At 44.5% G+C, this 18,952-nt stretch overlaps 1 protein-coding gene across 2 annotated transcripts in view; it reads left to right on the plus strand.

Moving 5' to 3' along the window:
* Positions 1–15,540, plus strand: part of WLS (Wnt ligand secretion mediator) — a 97,526-nt gene extending 81,986 nt beyond the window's left edge. For both annotated transcript variants that reach the window (XM_025871819.2, XM_025871818.2), the window contains 2 exons: positions 5,076–5,229; positions 14,582–15,540. In XM_025871819.2, coding sequence (XP_025727604.1) covers positions 5,076–5,229; positions 14,582–14,691 — 264 coding nt within the window. In that variant the 3' untranslated portion in view covers positions 14,692–15,540. The remainder of the gene's footprint in view (positions 1–5,075; positions 5,230–14,581) is intronic.
* Positions 15,541–18,952: the final 3,412 nt, after the last annotated feature.

The following is an 18,952-nucleotide window of genomic DNA, read 5'->3' on the forward strand; positions in this document are numbered from 1 at the left end:
TGTCTCTGCCCCCTCAGAAAGCTCCGCCACGCTCCCACAGCCCCATGCCACTTAACGCACCTGGCTCTGCAGAGAGTCCCTTCCAGCTGAAGTCCAGAAGGGACAGCTGCTGATCTTGAAGGCTGCCACATGTTGCCCGAATTTAGCCTTGTCTATGTTACATAGTGCACCGTTTTCAAGCAAGAGAGCCCAGTTCTTCCAAGGAGCAGAGTTTGTGGCTTTTCTTTGGAGAAAAAGATTAATATTCCATTTGCCCCAGTATTTTCTAACACGGCTCCAGCCTGTGGCTGGCTTTTTATATCTGCCGCAGCGACAGTCAGCCCGGAGTGGATTTCAACTCCAAGGGGGTAGCAGCGAGTTCTTTTGGATTCCATTAGCTCCTCACATTCCTCCTGCTGGGTTATTTTTTTAAGGTTTATTTATAGATATCTAAGACGTTTTCAGGCATAACTCTCGATGTCCCAGGTACTGTACTAATATAGTCATCAGAGGATTTATTTTTTAATGTCATTTTGGAATGTCTCAGCAATGAGCTCACCTGAAAGAAAACCTATTGGGTAACTTTTTGAAATAGATCCCAGCCTTAGGTAAAAGGAATGTATTAAAACTCCCATTATACTCTCAGGCTTGCTGAGAGAGCTTGCATTTAAGCCCCATGAAATATAATGCGAGGGGATCTCGCCAGGATATTGAAGCTCTGAGGCCAGGAATGAAGGGCCCACAGGAAGCTGTGGAATGCAGTGACCTTGAGGCTTTGTAGCTGGGTCCTGAGGGGCAGTCTTTTAATGCCTGCCATTTTAATGGCCTCAGTCATAGCAACCGAGAGATGGTACATCACAGTCTGGTATTTTAGCCCCTTCCCTCTGGAAAAGAAAGAGGCGTTCCGTTTAGAGGTGGCAGGCAGTAGGGAACAGAAGTGCAATGCAGGGGAGAAGGTCACCAACCTTCACTAAGGGGACCCCCAGGTGCCTGACATTCAGGTCAAGCCACATGCAGCAAACTCCCAGAGAGCCTGTCCCCAGCTCTTTTTTGTGTGTGTGATCACTTCATTCTGTTACTCACAGAGGAAATGTTTCCAGTAAGAGAGCCTGTGTCTGGGATTTGGAAATCTTGTTGTTAAGTGGAATGTTGGTTGTCAAGACTACTGGGTGTAAAGGGATTTGACCTTCACTTGGCTCCAGGGGTATAATTGGGTGGTTTCACACAAAAGTAAATTGTTCAAATGTTAAATCAGGAAAAACAGGGACTTTTAGAAATAAGACTTAGGCAGAGGGAAGGTGATTTTCTTTTTTTTTTTTCTTTTTTCTTTTTTGGTTAGGGCTATCTGATTTTTTTCCTCCGGAAGTTAAAATGGGGTGACTGTCACCTCTCTGCTTTAGCCTTAATAAGATTTTGGATTGACAAGGACTGCTCTGTTGAGGCTGCTTACTGTGGTTCATGCTGGTGGGAACGTGCTCAGAACTCCGGAGGTCCCAGGCAGGAATAACCGAGAGAGGAGACGGGCACGCACCCACAGTTGAGTGACTCTGTATATAGCTCATCTATGCAAACGCGACTCTTTGCCCTCAGCAGGAAATAATACATTTAGGGATTACAAATTAAATAGTATGGGTAATTCTGCAGCCTTATGCCAAACAAGGTGCAGGCGTCTCACAGCAAACCTGAGATGGGGGCATGAATCTGCTAGTTCCTCAGGCTGTCTGAGCACCTATGTACCCCTCATGGCATGAGCATCTCATTTCAGTGGTTCTACTGTAAAGCTGTATTTTGCATATAGATCCAGTTTTGAATATCATATATTACTATGTCTGGGATATATAGTACATCTGTATTACTCTATGGATTTGAATATGCAAACCTGTGTATATATATACGCTGTATAATAATTTACATTATGGTTAATTAAGTGAATTTTCAAAGGAAATTTGATCTTCCACAATAGTTGCTCCATTTGCTAACTTAACAGACTCACCACTGTTTAGGATAATATTCCTACTCTTATATTGTGTAATGGTTAAGAATACCTTCTTTTGGAGTCAGAGCCATGACTTTTGGACTGAGCAATCTTGGGCAAGATAATGTACCTCACTGAGGCACAGTTTTTCCCTGTATTGAGTGGAAATATTACCTGCCAACCTCATAAAGTTGTTACTTAAAAAAAAATATTTATTTATTTGACAGAGGGAGATTGGGAGGGAGAGCAAGAGAGAGAAAGAGAGAGCATGAGCTGGGGGGAGTGGCAGGCAGAGGGAGAGGCAGACTCCCCACTGAGCAGGGAGCCCGATGCGGGACTCGATCCCAGGACCCTGGGACCATGACCTGAGCCCAAGGCAGACACTTAACCGACTGAGCCACCCAGGCGCCCATAAAGTTGTTAAGACTAAACAATATCTTCCATTTAAAATTCTTACTGTAGTGCCTGACATATTAGCATTGGATAAATGTTAACTATCATTACCCTTATTATTTTAAAAAGTCTGAGTTTTGCTAATATTTGTGTTAGAGAGCAATATTTAAGTGAAATAATACTTATTACCCATTGACTTACTTTTAAGTACAATCATCATTCTTTACTATAGAATGCAATATTTTCTCTCTACTTTGGCATCAGATATTTCCTTCGAGCGACTGTTTTATCCTCCCTTTCTACTTCCATGTACTTGCACTGGCATTCCTGCACATGCCTGTACCTTTGTCCATATTCATTCAACAAACATCTGTCTGTCGAATACCACCGTGAACCAGGCATACAGGTGGGTGTTTCCTTAGATCGGTCATGCCAGTCCCAACAAGAATCAATTTCAGCAAAAAGGTACTGAGTTTTCCCAGCTTATGTCCTAGGAAGTAGGGTCTCTTGCAGGAGAGAGACCTATTGAGGGGTCTACTGCCTTAACAGAGTAGAAGAAAATTACAGCTGCCTTACTCCATGGTATCTCTAGTTCACCCAGCCCACCCTCCCCTCCTTCCTCGCATACAGAACAGTTCCCTTTGTTATGATGGCAGGTACATAGATTTCCAGGAATTATCTTAAGATTTCCTCTCCTCTTCCATTATATGCATTAAAATCATCTTAAGTATGCCCTAGGTACTGTAATTTTTATAAAGCTAGGGTATTCTGTTAAGAAGAGTGACATTTGGAGACATTTCTAAGAAGTTAGTTCTAAGTAGCTTAAATGCTCATACATTGTTCTAAAATCAGTAATGGTTATGAAATTCTTTGCCAAAAATATTCCCGAGCACATTGTATCAAGTGAATTATTTCCAAAAATAAGTTAGGGTTCGTGACAATGGTTTATGCATCACAAAAATGAAAAATTATGTATCACCAAGGCCAAACTAAAATTGGTAAGTCTACAATTAGTTAACCTAATTAAGTGATACTCCAGGTCTTTCAAAAGGAAACACCTATACTTACAGCTTTATTATGCCTGGGGCCCCAGTGGGTCATGCGCTATAAAGAAGGTGTCAGGTGAATATAGACCCATTGCCTCATGAACAGGAGGTGAAATCCACCTGCTTGTTAAAGTCATTAACATCTAGATACAGCTTACCATCTTACACTTTAGCTCCTAGAAGAAGGGGCTCCTAGAGATGGTTTACATAACCCAGCCTCATTAAGTTCTCACAGGGACATTTGTCTAGTATTCTTCTACTCCCATTTAAGATTTCCTGTAGCAAGCAGAAGTGGTTAGAATCATTTCATTGATCTCAGAACTGGCACAAATTTTTAGTCACTCGGCTCAGTAGTTCTGTTGACAGTTCTTAGTATAATCCATACATCATCAGACAGCCCTCCAAACAATTACCAAGTCATTAACATAGACAAAAGCAGCCTCAAAACATTCCTGGAGAATTGTAAAGGGTGTGAAAGCTTCATAATTACCTTCATGAGTGACTTACATAGAGTGACATTATATAGACATAAGATTTATTGTTTATTGTCTTAGGAAATTTCTTGAAACATTTTTACTTAATTCTCCTCAGTAATCCTGCAAGTTTCTATTTTGTACTTCGTTTTTTTTTTTTTTTAAGATTTTATTTATTTACTTGAGAGAGAGCAAGCAAGCAAGAGAGAGCACAAGCAGGGGCAGAAGGAGAGGGAGAAGCAGACTCCCCACTGAGCAGGGAGCCCGATGTGGAACTCGATCCCAGGACCCTGGAATCATGACCTGAGCCGAAGCAGATGCGTAACCAGCTGAGCCACCCAGGCGTCCCCTCTATTTTGTACCTAAGGAAACTGCGGTTCAGAGTCTTACTCTTCTCTTATATGAAACAGAGTGAGTGAGTGGTGGAGTCTGCATTTGAATCCTGGTCTCTGACTCCAAGCCTGTGTCTTTTCTGCTTCCCCGCACTGACCCACTAAGGAAGGCTACTCACCGTTAAGGCTTCATTTGATTATTTAATTAGCCTGTCTTCACTGAGCCACTGTGGGGCATCAGGCACCAAGGTATGGCAGTAAACAAGTCAGAAGTGGTCTCTGCCTGCAGGGAGTTTACATCGAGCTGGGAAGATAGACCACAGAGGAGGAGTTATAGTTGTGGATAAGTGTGAGACTCAAACACAGTTTCCTTAGGTTAGGGATAACTATGTACTGTTATTTAAGAAAGAGATACTCCCTGGGTGATTCTGATGTGCATCCAACATGAGAACCACTGACTTTGTACCTGACACACGGTAAACCCTCAGTGAACCTAAATTCATACTAGTATGATTTTGATTTAAAAAGGAGTCCTAGGGGCACCTGGATGGCTCAGTCAGTTAAGCGTCTGCCTTCGGCTCAGGTCATGATCCCAGGGTCCTGGGATCGAGCCCCACATGCATCGGGCTCCCTGCCCAGCGGGGCGTCTGCTTCTTCTCCCTCTGCCCCTTCCCCCACTTGTGCTCCCCTGAGCGCACGCTCTGTCTCTCTCTCTTTCTCAAATAAGTAAATAAAAAATCTAAAAAGAAAAAAAGAAGTCTTACATGGCCCTTTACTTTTCCCATATGTAGAAGACATTTGGTTTTTGTGTTGGTTCCTGTGTCGGTGTTATATTTCTTCTTGGTTCCAATTGAATGTTACTGTCCTTTTCCCATAGGTGACGGAAGGCCATTGGAAGTGGGGCGGCGTCACAGTCCAGGTGAACAGTGCCTTTTTCACAGGCATTTATGGGATGTGGAACCTGTATGTCTTTGCTCTGATGTTCTTGTATGCACCATCCCATAAGAACTATGGGGAAGACCAGTCCAATGGTGAGTTTCAGTCTCTTCAGCAGAGCTATATTCAGGATAATTTGGCGTCATTCTCTACAAGATCCACTTAGGAAAGGCTCTGGGTTCCCCGGTCAAACTTTCCCTGCAAATGTCAGTGAGCACCCCTAGGGACTGGGGAGCCATAAGACAAAAAAAGCCAGCACAAGACAGATACTTCTTTAAGTCGTTGTCTCTTTTTTTTAAATCTTCAAACATTGAGAATATTGCATTTTAGTCTGAGATAGGTGCCAGTTTTAGTATAAAATTTAAATTTGCTTTCCTCAATTTTTTGAGCAAAATTGACTCTTGGAGATTATGCTAGCTTTATTCTTCTGATTTGAGAAGCATGATCTTAAGCTATCAGGTGGAGTGGGCCTGGGTTCTGAGAGTCGAAGATTGAGCTGGCTTTGATTTTCTCCTGCGCATTCTTGTGCAAGGCTGCTGACATGCATCCCGACCAATAGCTCTTCCTCTATCCCCGACGGCCGCCTTCTCCCTAAGTGCGATTGCTGCCACACGGAGCCTTAGGAACCTTAGCCAGTCTGGCTGTTCTGTAGATGATGAAACTGAGGCCCAGAGAAGGGAAGCACTTGCCTGGGGTGTCTCTACCAGCCATGGCAGAGGGAAATGACTGTCACAGCTCTAGGCCATGCTCTTAACTTGGAATAGGTGGCCTGGTAAACAACAGATCTGATAGCTCCTTTTTCTTTGGCTACTCAGTCCTACACTGTTTGTCTCCACCCTTATTCTGCCTTCTCTTTTTCACACTGGCTTTACCCTCACCCTGTTCTGGCTCTTCCCCAAGTATTAGATGCTCTTTCTCAAATCAGAGCCAGTGCCCTTCACTACCTTGGAGGAGAGACCAGGGCTTTACAGTCTGCATGCCTGCTGTGGCACCACAGGTGGGCCTTGCTCACAGGAAGTGCTTAACATGTGTATTGAATGAATGGATTCATACCCTGGGTCCCTTTGGGCCTAATAAAACCCTGCCCGTCTTCTGGGCTCATCCAAAATGCTTCTTCTTTCTTGAAACCTATTCCTGATCCACCCTAGTTGGAGTCCAGCAAACTACATTCAATAGAGTATTGTTGCCATGGAATATTGATAGGTTTTAGTAGTCAAACAAATCTGAGAACCATTGGGTTTTTAATCACCACTAATGAAATTTTTACTGCAAGACATCTTAATGCCTTTAATACATTAATTTTTACTATAGGTCTTTTTAAATAGGTGGGAGTAACAGCATTTCCCCCAAATTATTAAATCATTTGGCCCTGGACCCCTTTTTCCAAGCAGTGCATTTTTTTTTGGAAGTAGTGTTCTAAGGAACAGGCCTGGGGAAACACAATTATACTTTTCACATGACACTTGCTGTATAAAGGTAATAGATGAATTTGCCTGTATCTTCTTTCTCTCCTTCTGGAATACTGACTCCTTAAGAGCAAGGACAGGTTCTTCAGGGTGTTTTGAAAATGTTGGTTGAATTAATGCTTTAGAAGTGAGAGTTCTAGATTAGTTTTCATATTTCACAGATGGGCCAATGATCTTGAGAGTTGGGGTTAGAAGGAGAGGAGGGTGATGACATGAGAGGTGGTGTGGGAAGTGAAGGGCATCTCTGTTGAAGGTTGGGGCCATAGATGATTCTCAGCCACCATCTGCCTCCAATACTATACCTCCCACTTCTGTGTAAGAGTGTCCTTCAGGCCTGTCTTCCTTCCTGCTCCTTGGCTGGTCGCATTCAGCGTGGGAAATGGTGGCACGTAGCCTCTCAAACAGTGAACCTCCAGAACGCCAGCAGGAAGGGATTCTGGACTTGTGAAAAAGAATCTTGATTTCATTTCATGGTCATCCTGTTGGACTTTGACAGAAATCACATGGATGTGTCCTTGACTTGAGAGTATTAAGCAGGAACCCAGTAGGTGAAGTTTCTGCCTTCCAGGGAGATGCCCTATAAAGCAGTCACTGGACTTCCTGGGAAGTTGGAATGACACTACTAATGGGTAATCGTTACTGCATACTGACCACATACTAAGGCACTTTATGTAAACTATTCCGGTGGTTTTTGTTATGTGACTATTGGCACACTGCCTAACCTCTGTGCACCACTTCTCCCAGTTGTGTGATCTCTTAAAGTCTTGGAACCATGAAATTCTGTGGTACTCTTTCTTCCCGTTGGCAAAGAAGAGCAGCTCCTGTCATAAAGTGGCAGCTCAGAGGGTGATTCTGTCACAGGTGAGGGGTTTCCCAACACTGGTGAGAATTTGCCCATCCTAGCACTTATAGGCACGTGGGAAGCCAGAGCTGTGGCCATCCCTGCAGAGACAGGCTGACTGCTTGTCACCCTGTTGGGCCAGATGCTTGATTTGCAAGCCAGGTATCAGGCAGCTCCCATTAAGGCTTCTTACTCTGCATAGCAGCCACCCTCTAAGGCTTGAAACCTTGCAGATGAGACTAGCACTTGATGTGTTCCCATCAGATTTTTTTTTTTTTTTTTTTTTTTGGTTGAAGGCGGCTTGACCTGTAATTTCACAGAAAGCTCAAAAGCTAGTTCTCACCAGGAGGTCATATCCCCCGAATCCCTTGCCAAAAGTATTCACGTTTGTTTGTTTGGGATTGTCACTATGACTGGGAGGTGCCACTGGCATCTAGAGGCCAGATTCTAAGGATGCTGGGTGTCCTGCAGTGAGCAAAACAGTCTCCTGTAGTAGAGAATTAGCCAGCCTAAAATGCCAATAGGGCCCTTGTTGAAAAAACATTCTTCAAGCAGTTAAATGGGCAGACTCTTTGGGGACCCTGTTCTGATCATAAACACGAGGCACACAACTTAGCAGTTCTGTGATGGTAACGTGATCGGCTGTGACTTCACAGCAGTCCGTGAGCCCCCGGCAGCTTGGTGTGTCCTTTCAGTCCCACATGATGCTGTGACCTCATGCCTTTGGAAGGGGCTTTTCCACGCTGGGTTCTCTGATCATGTTCTTTCTCTGCCCTCCTTCACTTTTCATCTCTTCATCTGCCGCCAGACCACACAGTGTCTCCCAGGAGTTGTGGAGCATTTGCCAAGATTTTGAAGCTCCTTGGAAAGAGCTAGTTTGAAATATTACATGGAAACCTAGAAAACGAACTCCTAGGGGGATACACTGTATTTTTAAATTCTCTGGGTCTCTGGATGACATCCCTTCTCCTCCCCCAGCTTTCCCATGCTCCTTTTCCTTTCTCATGGAAAGTTTTTATTTTTAAGTTGGCTTGGGCTCCCCCACTCCCTTGCTTTTAAGGTCCAGAGCCAAGAATTCAGATCTCTTGCTATGGAGAATGAATCCCAGGTGTGTGGTGCTTCTTGCCTTCGTGAGATGGATCCTGGATGGACATCTGGAAAAAGATCTTTTCCAGGAACTTGGCAGGTGGCTTCTGATACAGCCAAAGGGGCTAAGGAAAGAGAAAGAACATTGAGAGGGGTTGTTTTGTTTGGACGTGGAGAGAGATGCCAAGAACTGTCAGGAGGGAGTGGGTAGGAAGGAAATGAAAGCAGAGAGCATAGACTTTGGCTTCTCCCTTTCGGTCAAGGAATGGACTGAGAGAAACAAAGCAGATGGTAGGTTCTAGAAAGGCTGGCTTTCCAAAGAGTATTTTTTTCTTATACATCTGTTTCTCTTTTATTGTGTGGATCAGAAAGTGACCCTTCGAAATGAACCGCTGAATACCTCAGTACTTAGCACTGCGTCAGGTTTGATCAGATGGAGTGACATGAAGCCCAAAGGAGGGACTAAGACACAGTCCCTGCTCTTGCGGAGCCAGTAGCCTGGTCTGAGAGACAAGGTTTCCTTGGCTGCCTCTTGAAACTCAGGACGTGGGAGAGCAACTCCAGGCCAGAACGCTTTCATGTTTTTAGCAGCTGGTTGTTGCTGCAAAGGTGTGGAGCTCTGGGTTCCATCTCGCTGGTTGATTTACCATAGCTGGTGATATAAACATTCTCACATCAAGTATTTCATATACATACATATATGTTTATCTTTAAATATAATCATTTTATGTGTATATGTGTGTGTACATACATGTTGTATATGTTGGTATACACACGTATACAAACAGACATATAATTTGTTTTAATTTAGCAAAGATATTTTAGACCTCTTTCTTTTAAGGACCATTCACATTTTCTGCCCAGCTCCTGCTGCCTTCTCATTAAAGTTGTTCTTTTTACCTGTTTCCATAAGCAATTTGTGAATCATTCTGGATGTCTTCCCAGGCAGACATGAATTGCAGCAGGCTGATGTTAATCTTAGGGCGGAACGAAGGCAGCATCTCCCAGGGGCTCAGCATTGATGCTCTGCACACTCAACGAACTGTCCAAACCCCCTCAGCCACCAATTCATGTGGAAAAAAAAGTTGGAGGTGCTTATGAAGCCAGACAATTCTTAATAATAGCTTTCATTTTTGTGTTCTTTCATCTATAGAATTCTTGTCAGAAGGTTTTAGAAAAAAACTGAGAAACGGAATTCTTGACTGGATGACTATGACGAAGGGAACAGGAACACTCTAATTGCCAACTGGTTCCTTTCTATTTCTATTCGCACTAAATGTCTTCTGTCTGACACACTCATTCTGCTGGAAGCCACAGCAGCAACTCTGGGTCCCATGTCTTGGTAGCTCGCTACCACGCTGTGTCAGTTTTACTGCCAGAGGCTTCTAAGGTCTCCTGCTGCTTGTTTCACAGGAAAGGTGGCTTTGGCTTTTGTTGCCGCAGTAAATGTTGGGTTTGAGTCATGAGGCTTCGACAGTGACTGCCTTTTATTGAGGCCTTTCCCCTGGTTGCATGTGAGATGACCCGCCCGTGGCTAGCCTGGCTTCTTGATGTCTGTGAGCAGTGATGGAAGTGGTCTTACCACCAGGGCTGGACCCAGACTCTGAAGTGGGTCTCCATGGCCTTCTCCCATTTCCTAATGAAGATGGGAAGCCGGCGACAAGCCACCACCAGCCTAGCACCTCCTGCTCTGCTGGATGGAGTCGGGCACTTTCTGTCTCCCGCCTCTCCCGGGGCTGCTGTCCTTCCAGTGACCTGATCTTTCCTTTCCCAGGCAAAGCAAAGCATCTTTGCCCGGCTCTTCGAATGACTATCTCCCCACTCTCAGTCACTTTCTTGGGAGTAACTTTCTGCCTCCTAAATTTTTCAGTTTGGGAAGGCTGTTGTTGCAGATACCACAGACAGAGAGACTTAAACCGTGGAAACAGATGTATTTTCTCAGAGCTTGGAAGGCAAGAAGTCCGAGATCAAAGTCTCAAAAAACCATCAAACTGGTTTCTTTGGAGGTTTCTTTCCTTGGCTTGTAGATGGTCTTCTCCCTGTGTCTTCACATGGTCTTCAGTCTGTGTGTCTCTGTATCCTAATCTCCTTTTCTTATAAAGACATAGGTCATATTGGATTAGAGACCACCCCTGTGACCTCATGTTAACTTCCTTACCTCTTTAAAGGCCCTATCTCCACATATAGTCACATTCTGAGGTACTGGGAATTAGGAGTTCAAATAAATTTTGGGAGGATATGATTCAGCCCATACCATTAAGTTTTCACTCAAAATGTCTAGGTGTTATTGTGTCCACCCTCTTGGAATTGCCTGGTACTCGGTATCTGGAGGTACTTTGGAGGTAGGTGGGGAGTGGCTCAGCATGAAGTCAAGAGTGTTCTAGAAAGAACATAAGCTTTGGAGGTAGACATAGATGGTTTGGAATCCTGGCTCCAATGTGGACTAAGTATGACCTAAAGAAATAATGAACTCATGGTGTGGGAGCTTTCTGGCTTCCAGATCTGGGCAGTGGGGTGTTTATTTGCCTTAGTGGTTGTGAGGACGGAATTAGGTAGCCCCACAATGTTCAAAGACTGCTGGTCTCCCAGATTCTGTGAAACAGTCTTGGAATTATCTTAGCGAGTTTTCTTTCCTTTTACTACAATAGCCACAGATACACAAGAGATCATCATTAAAATGATGCCAGTCTTAGGGAGCTGTGGTTATTGCTTTCTCATTATAGTGTAGTTTATATGGCTTTCTGTCTCCAGGATGCATTCCAGCCAGTGAGAAGCAAGCAGCAAGCAGCTACATACCTGTGGATGCCATATCATAAATATGGATCCATTGATAGTCCTTGGTGATTAAATCCAATGCCAGAGATTAGTCTCATTTTACAAGGGTTAGACAGAAACAAGCTCTCATCTCCTTGTTAATTCGCTGAGAGGACCTGACACCATAAGCAGGGAAAGAGACTTAATGCAAACTGAAGAATTATTTTCTTTACCTTTTTAAATTTTTTCCCCCATTTATTCTTCTCCTCTTCCCTAAACAAGAAACATACTACATTTTCGGAAAGGGTTTTGTGTTTTTGTTTTTGTTGTTTTTGTCTTAGAAAAGACTCTGAGCATGTTTGTGCACTAAGTAGCAGAAGCCAAGAGAGAGGGAGAATAACAGATGGAGCAAGACCTTGGCAGAAGCAGGGGTTGATGGAATTTGGAAAGAAATGGAGGGATCCCCACTCCTGCCATGTTACTGCCATATTCCCACATTCACCCCCTAAGGGGGGTGGGGGAGTTGGCCTTCAAGGTACAATTAGACCACACGTGATGAGTCATAGATTTGGCCAGCCAGGGTCCCATTGGTCTGGGTCCTCATCCCAGCTCTGCTGGGAGCAAACTGAAACACATTAGAAAAATTAATTGCCTATTCGACCCTCAGTGTCTTCCTATCTTATAAAGAAATACAGGGCATGCTGAGCCCCTAATAGTGCATAGGGTAAATACTCAAAAATAAGAGCTGTCTTTACTACCTGTGCACTGATAAATTATGTGCCATAAATTCTCTTTCACCAAATACAGAAGCAAAGTTAACGTCCTGAACATCTCATCTGGATTATTGCATGTATATATTTATGACCATAACACATTGCGTGTGGACTCATCCTTTGCTGGCAGTCTCTCTGGCTGTTAGCAACTAGATTGTTTACAAAGAGTCAACACAGCCTAAAGGTTGGCAGCCTGGATTCTGGAGCCTTACTGCTCTGGTTTGAAGCCCACATCACAGTTTACCAGCCTGCCCCTTGGGCAAGTTACTTAACCTCTCTGTGCCTCGGGTTTCTCATCAATAGAATGGAAATGACAGCATTTCTGTTAAAGCACTGGTATGAAGATTAAATACATTTGTATTTGTAAAGTGTTCAAAACGGTGTCAGCACATGATGAAGACCAGTATGGGTGCTCATTAAAATAAGGAAGCCAAAGTAATTTGGCTCAAGTAATCTGTAGAATCATACACATTTTTTAGGACATGCTAATGAGAACTGCATTTTAAGCTTAAAGAATTAGCATCTTGGGTTCAAAACCTGAGTAGAATTACATTCTAGAATGTGTCTATTTTTAAGTCTTCAGTGAAAGAGATTCTTTAGGTAAACACTTGGAGGTGCTAATGGGTTTACTGGGGTGGTCAGGACTTTCTTTGAAATTTTAATGACTCACACAGACATCCACATCCTGACAGTGGCTTTGAAGTTTTGATGGCTCACCCAGATATGCAAATCCAGAACTAACTTTGACTGAGAAATTTGAGGCCTAGGCAATTCTGCTAGACTGGGGAGTGGGCTAGAAGTTGCAGCAGTGAGAAAGCAAGCTGGTGCCCAGGGAAAACTTGCTTGTTGTACAAATAATGGTTCAGTGTGGCCCCAGGGGGCCCTGCATAAGTCCTCTACAGCCTTTGTACCCTGTTGGTCTGTGCGCTGGCCCAAGGGAGGATAAAGCTGGACGTGCTGGAGGCTGGGCTGATACATCCCCTTCATTACTTGCTCTGCCCCCAGTCCTGTGGATCAGACCCTTGTGCAGATAGCCCCAAATACCATCAGCAGTCCTCCTCAACAGCTAATGACCCAGCTACTGAAAGTAGGGAGTCTCTCAGGCAGAGAGCCGCAGACCAGCATTTAATAAGACTGATTCAGCCGCACGGCTGCTGAGAAATGGGTCTGTGGGGAAAAACGAATACCACGTGGCACACGTGAAGAGCACCAGCCACATAGCCTGTGGGACCAGCATGTGGGATGGCTCCTGGGGTTCTGAGGCCAGCAGATGCAATGATGCCCAACAGTTCTCAGACTAGTGACAAGACATTAGTTGTAAGCATAGGGCCAAAGCTTTCTTCTAAGTTTCAAGCCCAGTTGAAAACAGCACTTATTTATTTAATTCTGTGCTTTGAACTAGGAAAAATTTTAGTCCCAGAAAGTATGTGTATACAGTATAAGTATAAAAATAAAAATAAAATATATAATAATATAATAAAATATAATATGTAATAAACATAGACATATAAAATATAAAAATCACAGACATAACCCTGAGCTTTCATTTTCCAACACCTCTTTCTGCAATACTGTAAGTCCGTGTGCACCCCACACAGACAGTCCTAATGTTTGCCCTTTTCCTTTTGCCAGTTATACGTTCATTTAGTTTGCCTTATGGCAGGTAGGATGCTTCAATTTATAGAAACTTACGTTTTTCTTGCTAGTGGAGAAAAAAACTCATTATTCCGTTTTAGCAGAGGGGATCATGTCTGTTACTGATGATGAGTCCAAAACACCGGTGTTGTGTACAGAATCCTGGGGGCAACAGAAAGTTCAGAGCCCATTCCTGGGATTTTTTTATTTTCCCCAGGAGAAGAAGACCCCTAAACGTTTCTAAATGTATTACATGCACTCCCCTGCCCGATCTGTTGGTAAATATAGGCAGGTCTCGTTTGCCCTCGCATGGCGTAGCTGCTTTGTAAATTACTCACAACAAGTGTGTACGTGCCTCCCTCCCCATCGCTGGGGAGGCGTGTTGTGCTGGCTTAGCCCACGCCACGGGGCCTTGGAGTCAGACTTTCCTTCCCTGGCCTCCTGCCCGGTCCTGTCGTGTGTCTGCCCCTCCACCTGGGGCGGTGTCCTTACTTCCCTCCCTCCCTGTTTCCTCATCTCTAAAGCTGCTGCTGCGATTAGATTACGGTGCCCACCTGGGGTGGTGCTTGGAAGGCTTAACTCCCATTACATAGAAAGCATGGAGAATAGCGTCAGGTCCAAAGTAAGCTCTCATTAAATGTTAATAATGACTACACATGATAGAAGCATCATTGACTCATCTGTCATTAATAGCTCTTCCCTGAGAGACAGGAATGCTCTGAAAGTACTACAGAGTCTGAAAGGGGTGCACATTGCCCCAGGTGTCAGTGCCCTGGTGGTATCTAGAAGCTCGGGATGTGGAAGAGGGCTGGTGCTGGGGCAGTGTTACCGAGGCGAATCCCAGCTTGCTGCTTCCTCCTTGTACACGTCTAACACCAAAACCCTGTTTCAGGTGATCTGGGTGTCCACAGTGGGGAGGAACTCCAGCTCACCACCACCATCACCCATGTGGACGGACCCACCGAGATCTACAAGTTGACCCGCAAGGAGGCCCAGGAGTAAGCGGCTGCAGCACTCGGCTGGGATGGTCCCCACATCCCGGCCCCTCTAGCTAGAGTGGGGAGCGTGCCAGAGAGAGCTCAGGCGCAGACGAATGCTCGAGGCTCCTCACTGTGGTTTCCTGGGCCAGCAGCATAGACGTTTGTCAGTTCGTCTTCTGACTGTGCTCTCCAAGGACGATTCCTGCGGCCACTAATGCGTTGTGTATGATAACAAAACCTCTGATATGACACATTTTCTGTGATCATTGTTAATTAGGGACATAGTAACATCTGTAGCAGGTGGTTAGTAAACCTCATGTGTTGGGGGTGTTCTCCTTGGGGGATGGTTTGGGCCAGATGGGGTCTATATGGAGTGGAATATTTGACTCTTTTTCCTGTTTTAGATTCTAGGGTAGATTTTAACATCTTTGCAGGCCAGGATAGGCTGGTGTTATAGTCTTCTCAAACCTAGTCTGTGACCACTTGTTGTTTTGGGGTTTTTTTCCTATTTATATCACCAAGTAGCCTATTGAGTTAATATTTAAGTTGTCAATAATATGTGTCCCTATTTTTTATGGCATAATATAAAATAACTGAACTTCATGAGAAGGTCTATTACGCCAGGGGCATTTCAGCTTTGAAACCAAATCTGTATATCCAATACTAACCAGTCTGTTGGATGTGGGTTTTAAAAAAATGTTTGCTAAACTGCCCGAGTAGGATTTATTGTATTAAATGGCCTTTGGGTCTGAAAAGCTTTTTTAACCTCTTGCTTAAAATGTGTTTTCTTTTGATGAGATGCTTCCAACAGCCTCCAAAAGTGTAGATCTGATCGTTTAAATAAACCTGTATGTATATGCACATATGTATACGCACGTCGTCCGCCTCCTCCACCAGTACACGTGCCCACAGAATCTTTTCCCTGCTGAGTCTGCAGGGTGGGAAATGGCTGGGGAAACAGCTTTATGAAAAATTAAAATATTTTGCCACCAAATCAGAGTGCTTGGGGCGGGTGGTATCAATTTCTGGAAATAGGGTAATATTTTCTGTGCTAGGTGCTTAACCTCCCTAGGCTGGCAATGAGTGCTCACATGTGGAGGAAAAAAGTTAGAGGATGTACAAGCAGACATCCGCACCCCCACCCCCTTATTCTCACTTCCCAAGTAGCCGGTTTCATTGTGTTTTAACTCTGCCATCCGAAAGGCCACATGGCACAGCAGAGAGAAAGGGTACGGGATCGGGTGTTGGAAGGCACAGTTTGCTGTTGTCATTAACAGTGTGACCTTGTTGAAGCCGCATGACCTGACTGTTCCCTCGCCTACAAACTGGCATTCCTAAACTAACGGCTTCACGGGGTTGCCGTGCCAATTAAACGAGTTAAAGTATATGGAAGTGTTTCTTCAGCTCTATGCCATATAAATGTGCTCTTCCTGGAGTCGAGAAACCATTTTGTGAGTGTTTTTCACACACACATGCCTGCAGGTCTGGGGCACATGCCATGGAATTTACCCACTCAGCAGCCCCCATCCTTTCTTGTCCCTGATTTTGGCTAAAGTCATGCCAAGCCATGATGGAAAGACACACTTTGGCTTTGGCTCTTCTCCAAGGCCTTTTCCTGTCCTAGTAAACACGTGATGGCATGTGATCCAACACATTCAACATCTACTTTCTGATCAACTGCTGCGGTGCCAGGAAATCGGTGTAGCCTGTGCCTCGCGGTTGGGAAGGGAAGACGAATGCAAAACATGCCTAGTGATCTCCTGTCCAACAGGCTGGAGGGAGAGTTTCTCCTCGGGAGGTAGGAAAGGCCTGAAATAGGCCTGAAAAAGGCCTGCAATAGATTTTACCAAGGCCAAAGGGCAGAGGGAGCCACAGTCCAAAAATCACAGAGGAAGAGTAGAGAATGTTTGGATGAGGTTGGTCCTCAGGCCTGGCTGGCACATAGAAGGAGTGGAAACAGCAGATGAGCCCCGTGTGCCAGGGTTTTGAATGCTATGGTAAGAGCTGTAGGACCGAACCGAAGCTGTTAGGCACGGAAGCAATGTGATCAGAATGATGACTGGATCAGGGAGAAGCTGGATGGGCTCAGCAAAGAGGTTCCCAAGGCCAGAACTAGGGTGACGGTAGAGGACATGGAGAGGAAGTTACTTGGAGATAAAACCGACACGGTTTGAGTGTTCTGAATGTGATCCTCATGAAAATCAAGAGCAGAGTCAAATCACAAGCAAGCCCTTGCTGGGTGAGGGAATGGTAAGGCCCTTGACAGAATTCGAGATTCGCAGAGATGTGTCAGTGGGTCTGTTACTTAAAGGTCTGTAAAGTAGTAGAAGCCAACTCTAGCAATCTTAGCCGAGAGAAAAATTTACTAGAACTTTCCTAGAGTATCTCATGGATCCATGGAAGAGTGCAATTAACCAGAAAGATTGGCAACTGGGACAACTATAAAGAGACCCCATTGCCAGGAATTCATGGACCTTTCCCCTCAAGCTGTTACCATTTACACCCAGTCCAAGTCTCTGTCTCACTTCAGAACTAGGAGGGAGTATGTAAGCAGCTCAGCCTCAGGCAGCTGCCTGTCCCTGTGCCAATCAACTGTGTTCAGGAAATCGAGTCAGCTTGCTCCTAGTGGCTCACCCTATGGACTGGGGTCAGTTTCTGAAGAATCCATTTTGAGCTGGGCAAACACTTAAGAAAGATCTGCCACAGTGGGCAAGACGATGAACTTGGATTTGCCTGGGCTGAGTTTTGAAAGCCATCTTCTGCAAGAATTGACAAGCTAACAATTAGAAATGAGAGGTAAAGCAGACCACTGCGGGTAGGTTTGGCAGTCATTATCATTGAGAGTAAGAAGTACAGCTGGGGCAGAGCATCAAAGCATCAGGGAAGGTAACTGGCAAGACTGGTGAACTGGGCACAGCCTCATGAGAGAAAGAAAATGAGGCTAGACTACCCAGAAAAATGCAAGTTGTCAAAAAAGCTAAAGAAAGAGCCAGATTCATGGGGGAAGAAGTTAGAGATCCTGAAAGATTTGACAGCATTTAAGGAATAAAACCTGTTAGATTTGGTGGTTTGGAAGTCTGTGACCCTCTCAAGTGGCAGGACACAAGTTAGACAGACATGGAGCAGAATTAATGGGTGGTCATGTTGGGAAGGGAGGAGGAGGTAGGTGGTTGCTTCAGGAGGAACCAGAGTAAAGGGAGGGCTTGTGTTTTGTCGTCTGAGGAGAGAACTGCACTGAGTTTATAAACCCGAGGAGTAAGAACCAGCCATGAGGTCAAGATGATGGTGAAGTAACATAAGCCCCAAGGAAATTCAGAGATTTGGGATCAAGGACACAAGTTGATGGGTTAGTTTTGAAAGAGTGAAAGGATACTTTTGTCTTCAGATGGGAGAGAAATAGTGGATGGATGTTAGAGGAGAAACGAAGTCCAAAGGAGAAAGGTTGCAGCCCGTCCCTCAGGGTGTTCTGTCATCTCCACAAATATGAAATGAGTGTTGGCGTTCTGCTAAAGAAGTTCTCAGTTTCAAGAGTGCATGTTGAACACAACCATTTTCGATCTGTGGAAAGTTCAAGAGACTCTCCAAGAGGTGAGAAGAAGCCTTTGTTAAGGACCATCAATCTAGAGAAAAAAATTATTGGCCATGTATACCCCCAGTTCTACAAGCTGTCCTAAATTGTTCAGGTTGTTTTGAAGAATATGATAGAAAAGAAGTATAAAGCTTCCCAATTACCTGCTCTTAAGAAATAAGAAAATTCACCAATATATTCAACAAGCAAATAAAGTACAGTTGCTGTTTCAAAGAGAAAACAAAATCACTTTTATGTTATTCAGTCGCATTGGGTATTCACTCGGTGTTCCTACATCTTCCCTTTCTGGGAAGGAAATGTCCGTAATAAACGATGTAAGTGGTTCCCCGCATGACCTCTAGGTCGTTTTAACCTTTCTCAGAACGGAGGTAGATCACTGACCAGCTCTGATGCCTGAGTCCCTCGGCACATCTCTGAGAGCTGGTGGAGCCCTTAAGTCACGCCCTGGCAGGTACTTTCGAGAAGGTTGAAAGAAATTCAGAACAGAGACTGGTCTTGGGTCTCATTCTCACCTGACAGTTCTAGAAACTATGTTTTATAAGTTCTTTCAAACTGATCAGGCTATGAGAGCTGGCTGGTTGCACTGGGGAATCTCAATAGACTGCAGTTCCCATGAACTCCTACAGTGCAGTGTGCACATACTTCCTGTGGCTCCATCATCCCAGACACATTCTCCCTTTGCCATTGTCGGGTA

Source organism: Callorhinus ursinus, unplaced genomic scaffold (genome assembly GCF_003265705.2).
Source record: "Callorhinus ursinus isolate GAN/ISIS: 27379988/994484 unplaced genomic scaffold, GSC_fseal_2.0 scaffold9, whole genome shotgun sequence".
NCBI lineage: Eukaryota > Metazoa > Chordata > Mammalia > Carnivora > Otariidae > Callorhinus > Callorhinus ursinus.